At 45.8% G+C, this 7,164-nt stretch overlaps 1 protein-coding gene across 1 annotated transcript; it reads left to right on the forward strand.

Annotated features, from left to right (window-relative positions):
- The first annotated feature begins 4,832 nt into the window (after positions 1 to 4,832).
- On the forward strand, positions 4,833 to 5,584 carry LOC116802461. Its single transcript, XM_032726937.1, has 2 exons — positions 4,833 to 5,312; positions 5,368 to 5,584. Exons 1-2 carry the CDS (start codon positions 4,851 to 4,853, stop codon positions 5,377 to 5,379), a joined length of 474 nt encoding a protein of 157 aa, XP_032582828.1. The 5' UTR covers positions 4,833 to 4,850; the 3' UTR covers positions 5,380 to 5,584.
- Positions 5,585 to 7,164: the final 1,580 nt, after the last annotated feature.

The following is a 7,164-nucleotide window of genomic DNA, read 5'->3' on the forward strand; positions in this document are numbered from 1 at the left end:
TACGGTCTCAACTTCCTGACCGCCTATACTGTTGCTAAACATTCCTTTTCCATTGCCGAGTAGTTCCTCTCCGCTGTGTTTAGCGTTTTACTTGAGTAGGAGATTACTCGCTCGCCTCTCTCGGAATGCTGTGTAAGGATCGCACCCAGCCCATAGTCGCTGGCATCCGTCTGCAAAACAAACGTTTTCGTGAAGTCGGGGCACGCCAGAATCGGATCGGCAACCAGTCTGACCTTGACGGCCTCGAATGCGGCTTGGTGGGCGTCTTCCAATTTCCATTTTGCCTGCTTCTTTAGGAGCGCATTCAAAGGCTGTACCAGCGTCGCAAAATCGGGCACGAAGCGTCTGTACCACGATGCGACTCCCAAGTATTGCCTCAACTCCTTCACGTTTCCTGGCGGCTTCAGTTGCGCTATTGCCGCTACCTTCTCAGGATCCGTTCCAATACCTTGATTCGTCACGCGGTGACCCAATTATTGTAGTTCCTTCCTAAAGAATTTGCACTTATCCGCATTCACTTTCAGGTTCGCCGCTCGTAGCCTCTTGAACACCTCCTTCAAGTTGCGCATATGTTCCTGCAGCGTCCGTCCGATGTGATGTCGTCCTGATATGCGAACGCGTGCGGCATCATTTCGGGCCCTATTACTTGGTCCAATGCCCGTTGAAACGTTGCCGACGCTGAGTGCAGTCCGAATGGCATCACTTTCCATTGGAACAGTCCCTTTCCCGGCACCGTAAACGCCGTATACTGCCGGCTCCCTTTTTCCAACGGAATATGCCAGTATCCATCCTTTAGGTCTAGACTGCTTATGTACTTCGCCTCTTTTAGCTGGTCCAGGATGTAATTTATCATCGGCATCGGATACGCATCCTTCACGGACCTTGCGTTTATCTGCCGGAAATCCACGCACAGTCTCCATTGCCCTGTCTTCTTCCTCACCATCACTATCGGTGAGCTGTACGGGCTTCTAGACGGCTCGATACATCCTTTTTCCAGTAGCTCGTCGACCTTGGCGTTGATCTCCACTTGCATCTTAGGGTTTTTTGGGTAGTACCGCTGCTTGACCGGTTGATCGTCCTTCATCGTTATCCGGTGCTCTGCCACGGTTGACGTCCCTTGAACGTTTTCTAAACTAGCCAACTCCGACCTCAAGAATTCGTCCACGTCCTCCTCTGAGAAGTCAGACCTCTCCACGACTGCCACTGAGAGCTTTTCCTTTGGCCTGCTTTGTCCCGTTGAGCACACTGGTATTGTTACGGTCAGTCCGGCGCACTCCACACGTGCTCCCACTCTTGTTAGGAAATCCCAACCCAATACCAGTGCATCGATTATGTTGTGTAGGATCAGCAGTTGCATCCGAACGGTCCTCTCGCCGAGTCCTATGTCGACCTCGATCATCGATGTGACATCTTCGTACCGTCCATCTGCCATTCTAACTTCTCTTCTCGTAGGTAAGACTTCTCCTGCCGCCTGCAACCTGTCCGCCAACTCCTCGCTAATAAAGCTGGCCGTAGCTCCAGTGTCCACCGTGGCCTCTATCCCTACTCCGTCTATGAGCACTGTGGCGGACAGTTGCCTTTCTTCCGCCTTCAGATTGCCCATTAATTTTGAGGGGCAGTATCTTGCGAACCCTGGTTGCCCCTCTGAGGCTGGGGTCGCATGGCGTTTCCCGATCTGTGGCAGCATTCCAAAGTCCTTGGCCCGATTCTCCCGCAGGTCCAGCAAAAATTGATTGGCCGGTTCCTGCACTCCTGCGCCCAGTGGCCCTGACCACCGCATCTGTGGCAGGCTTTTGCTGGGTTTGGCACAAAACCGCGCCGCACCGGGACCGGTTCTCTTCTGTATTCGATGTTCGCCGGCGGGCCTGCGGTGTCATCCTGGCACCTTCTGCACACTGCGTTCTGATCTCCCCTCGTGAATTCTCGCTGGTGGCGGGTCCTATTATTCCGCTCTAAATCGAACCGTTCCCTTTGGGTGTCCAGCTCTTCGAACTCGTCGGCCAGAGTCATCAGGGCATCCAGGTGTCGGCACTCATTTGGGCGTATGAACATGCGTAAGGCTGGCGTGCTGTTCTCCCTTATTCTTGCCAGCGTCTCCTTCTGCGACATTCCTAAGGACCGCATCAGGGTCTGCATGTCCACCATGTAGTCCTTAAAGTTTTCGCCGTGTCGCTGCTTCCTCTGCCTGACCTGGTCCGCCAGCTTTGTCATGAACCCTCTAGGCAGGAAAAATTCCTGGAAGCTTTGTATGAACTCGACCCATGTCTCCCAGAACTTGTTGTTGGCAATAAACCACTTCAGGGCTCTGCCCGTTAGTAGTTCTGGCATCGCTCTTGGGATCTGGTTGATGTCGAGTCCATATGTCATTGCTGACCATTCCACCTGTTCCAGGAACTCTAGCGGCTTCTCGTTCCCGTCGTAACGGAAACTCCACTCTCGCACCTGTTTCGCCACCTTTGCGTAGTCCTGCGGTGCTGCCCTTGCGGTCTCCCGCCTGTCACGGCTGGTTTCCCGCCGCTCCCTTTTTTCGCGGCTGTGGTCTCGGCGTTCCTGTCCGATCTCTTGCCTTTCAGATCTGCTTCCGCTGGCCTCCGCCATGCTAGCGAAGTCGAGGCTCCTCACCAGGCCTTCTACGCCTGTGACTTTCACCTCTACGGCCGGTCTCCTTCCATACTCCTTTTCCAGCGCTTCTATGATTGCGACCGATTCTGGCTCATCTGCGGTCTGGTCGATGAATTCGGACAATGTCTTCCGCATTTCCTCGACCAAACCTTCCAGCTTTATCCCGAGTGCTCTCGCTATGGCGGGAAAATCATCCTTCTTTAAGCTGTACAGCCACGAATTCCCCATCTTGCTTTGTTTTCCTTTTTCCCGGACAATCACGCTTGGGCGACAGATGTAACGAACTGATTTTCTTTATGTCCCCGCTACTGATTGCAGCGGCTAGCTCAGAGAGTTTGTGCGTTCGTCCCACCAAATTTATGATTTGTGTGATTGCCCGACCAAGGAAAAGAAATAGGTTCTTGATATAGTCGTTTATTATGCTATTTCTAATATAAGAAATAATTCTTCTAGAGAATTATGGAGATCTCGCTACTCCTGCGGCGCTCCTGTTGCAACGCCTTGCCTCCGTGGTACCGCTGGCTCCCTGACGTGGACGACGAGTCGGTCCGGTCGGGACTAGGATGTTATGGGGCACGGGTGTATCGTCCCGGGTGAGGCAACGCTCGTCCTGGAACCACCTGTACCGACCACTGACTCCACTGACCCTTACGGACACGTCGGGTTCTTTGCCTTAGCTTCCGAAGGTCCTTCCGCCGGCCGGAACGGATCTAGGATGTTATGGTGCAAGGTGTATCGTCCTTGGCGAGGCAACGCCCGTCCTGGGACCACCTGTGCTAGCCACTGACTCCAACGATCCTTACGACACGTCAGATCCTTCTCCTTCGCTCCCAGAATCTCCACTTGCTTGTGGCGATTCGTCCTTCTTGCCGCCCGATGCTTGCACTGCTCCTTTTCTTCGCGTTCGCCCGCGTGTTCACACTTCCGATACCTTCAATTGACACTCCGACACTCGGCCACCTTCCGCCCGCGATCTCTCTGTCTCCTTCACTGTCCTGCATTCGTGCTCGCGCCTACCCTTTATAGGCCGCAGGGATCCCGTTATTTCCCTTTTTGCGCACGGCCCGCTTGGGTACAATGTCCACGTATTGTGCCGTTGATTCACGGTGCGTCCTCTTTGCTCACGCATCGTTACCGTTTAACCGGCCTGCCCTTGACTCGCTGGGGTCCAAGGTCCACAGCGGTACCGTTAACTCTCGGTCTTTCCGCTTTGCCCTTCGTCGCGGCTGTTGCTAGGCCGCTCCCCTACACGAGATTTGTGGGGAGTTTTACGACTCCTCACAACATGTTCGAATAGATCATGTTCGAACAGATCATGTTTAAACAGAACATCGATTATGTTCTGTTCGAACATGTTCTGTACGAACATGTTCTGTTCTCACATATTCTGTAAGAAAATGTTCTGTTTGCACATGTTCTGTTCGAACATGTTCTGTTCGAACATGTTCTGTTCGATTATGTTCTGTTCGAACATGTTCTGTACGAACATGTTCTGTTCTCACATATTCTGTAAGAAAATGTTCTGTTCGAACATGTTATGTTCGAACATGTTCTGTTGGAACATGATCTGTTCGAACATGTTCTGTTCGAACATGTTATTATTAATTGAATCAATTGAAATTATTATTAAAAAGCGAGGAAGAAGATTTCTACGGAAGCAGCAATAATAATGTTCAAAAAGGAAAAAGAAATAACGCAAAAGACGGAGAGCATAAAGAGGACGAAAGTAACGGCGAAGCTGGAGGTAGCAACGAAGACGGCGATGAGAAGAGCACTGTGCGCAACAACAAAAGTAACGGCGAACATGACGACAGAAGCGGGGTACGCAGTTACAACAGTGCAGACGGCGCCCGCAACAAAAACAGCGGCGACGGGAATAGCGACGAAAACGAAGTTTGCGGCAACGAAGACGGCGACGAAGATGGCAGCGGTGAGAAAAGCAACAAAGAATTTGGCGGGAATAAACGAAATACAGTGGGACAAGCTGGGCAAAATATGGATTTATTATTGCGTATGGCAACCGATGCAGTGAATGAATTTTCGGGAGATACATGTGCACGCAAATGGATCCTACAAGTAAAAATATAGCCAGCGTTTATGGAATACATGAACCATATATAAAGATGTTGATCATCAGTAAGATAAAAGGAAAAGCATGCATGTGGTTGCATGCAGATCCAGAACGTGTATTGCTACCAACAGAACAGTTGGCGGCTGAGCTTATATCAATGTTTGGTGAGAGGAAGTCGAAGTTAGAAACAAGGCGAAAATTTGAGGAACGAAAATGGACAGCTGGCGAAAGCTTTGTTGCTTATGTAGACGATAAGGTGATGCTTGCACATGGAATAAAAATGGATGATGAAGAATTGGTGGCGCTCCTCATTGAAGGTATTCCGAATCAAATGCTACGTAACCAAGCCCGTATCCAATGCTTTGAAGATATCCAGCACTTAAAGCGGGCATTTGCGAAAGTGAAACTACCGAAAATGGATGAAACACACAAGAAGGTGGCATCGGTGAACAATAATGGCAGCACACTCTTGCGTTGTTTCAATTGCAATTCGAAGGGACACTGGGCCAAAGAGTGCAGGAAGCCAAAGCGCGAAAAAGGGTCATGCTATGCCTGTGGTGAGATGGGGCACTTTGCAGCAAAGTGCCTGAAAAACAATAATGTGGATGAAAACAATTACGTAAGATATTTTGAAATTAATTTTATGAACAATTCTAAATCAAAATTTATTACAGCATGCCTCATAGACACGGGAAGCCCCATTTCGTTCATAAAAATTAGTAAAGTACCTAAAGATGTTATTGAAGTACCAGTTTTAAGTTCATTTTACGGATTAAACAAAAGTTACTTGAAAACATATGGAAAAATATTGTGTTACATTATGAAAAATTTGAATAAAATACATTTTAATTTAATAATAGTGGCAAACCAGTCTATGAGTCATGATGTAGTATTGGGAAGAGACTTTATGGAAGCATGCAACTTATGCTTGAATCTGGACACCTTGAAAATTATTACAGTGGATAAAATTGAAAGTCGATGTAACAAGAAAAGCAATAAAATGTTAGAAGAAACAAATATGTACAACAATAGTAAAACAGTTAGCGATAGTGTTAGTCAAGGTAGTAGTAAAAGTCAAATGATTAGTGACAAGGTTAAAAATAAATTAGAGAAAGCTGTCAATGCTGAAATAAGCACAGCGCAGAGGGAATTGCTTGAAATTAATGTAATAGATGACTCAATTGATTACAAAATAGGTGATCAGGTGGATCATAATATGAAATGTCAATTTATGGAGTTGGTAGAAAACTGTTATGATAATAAAGAAAGACCGAATGAACCGGAGATTCGATGTGAAATACAATTAAGATTAAATGACCCGAAACCGTTTAGTTGTTCTCCTAGAAGATTAGCATATACTGAAAAAGAAAAGCTGCAGATTATCTTAGATGAGTATCTAAAAAACGGAATTATTAAACCGAGTGATTCAGAGTATGCATCTCCGATAGTGTTAGTGAAAAAGAAAACAGGAGACCTAAGATTATGTGTTGATTACAGAAAACTTAACAAAATAATGGTCAAAGATAATTATCCTTTACCATTGATTGATGATCTGTTGGATAGATTAGTAAATAAAACGATATTCTCGAAGTTAGATCTTAAACATGGCTACTTTCATGTTTTTGTTAATAAGGAATCAATGAAATATACATCTTTTATGACGCCTTTAGGACAGTTTGAATTTTTAAGGATGCCAATGGGTCTGAAAAATGCGTCGGCGGTCTTTCAGAGATTTATTAATAGAATTTTCGAGGATATGATAAGGCAGTATAAAGTTATTGTATATATGGATGACATTATGATAGCTAGCAAAGGAATTAAGGAACATATGGAAGTACTTAGGGAAGTTTTTGACAGGTTGACGAGGAACAAATTAGAGCTGAGAATGTATAAATGTGAGTTTCTGCAATCGAGTGTACAATATTTAGGATTTTTAATAACAAGTAAGGGAATACAGGCCAATGACAAGGGAATAGAAGCAATTAGAGATTTTCCAATACCAGATAAGGTGCATGATGTCAGAAGCTTTTTAGGATTGTGTTCATATTTTAGAAGATTCATTAAGGGTTTTTCAACGATTGCAAAACCTTTATATGACTTATTGAAGAAAGACAAAGAATTTTCGTTTGAAGAAAAAGAGTTAGAATGTTTTGAGACACTTAAGAAAAAGTAAGTGGAAGCTCCAGTGTTAGGGTTAAATTGTTATAAGGATGAAATAGAGTTACATACAGATGCAAGTGCACAAGGCTTTGGTGCAGTGTTATTGCAAAAGAAAGAGGATATGAAATGGCACCCTATATTTTATTACTCGAAAGCCACAACAAAGGATGAGGCCAAATATCATAGTTTTGAACTTGAAACATGTGCTATCCTGTATGCATTAAGAAGATTTAGAATCTATGTACAGGGAAAGAGATTTAAAATTGTTACGGATTGCAACGCATTAACTCTAACGTTAAATAGAGTGGAAT

This window comes from Drosophila sechellia, unplaced genomic scaffold, assembly GCF_004382195.2.
Source record: "Drosophila sechellia strain sech25 unplaced genomic scaffold, ASM438219v1 U_128, whole genome shotgun sequence".
Classification (NCBI taxonomy): Eukaryota; Metazoa; Arthropoda; class Insecta; order Diptera; family Drosophilidae; genus Drosophila; species Drosophila sechellia.

Coding starts and splice junctions, on each gene's coding strand:
- LOC116802461 (XM_032726937.1), top strand. CDS start 4,851: ATGTTTGGTGAGAGGAAGTCGAAGTTAGAAACAAGGCGAAAATTTGAG.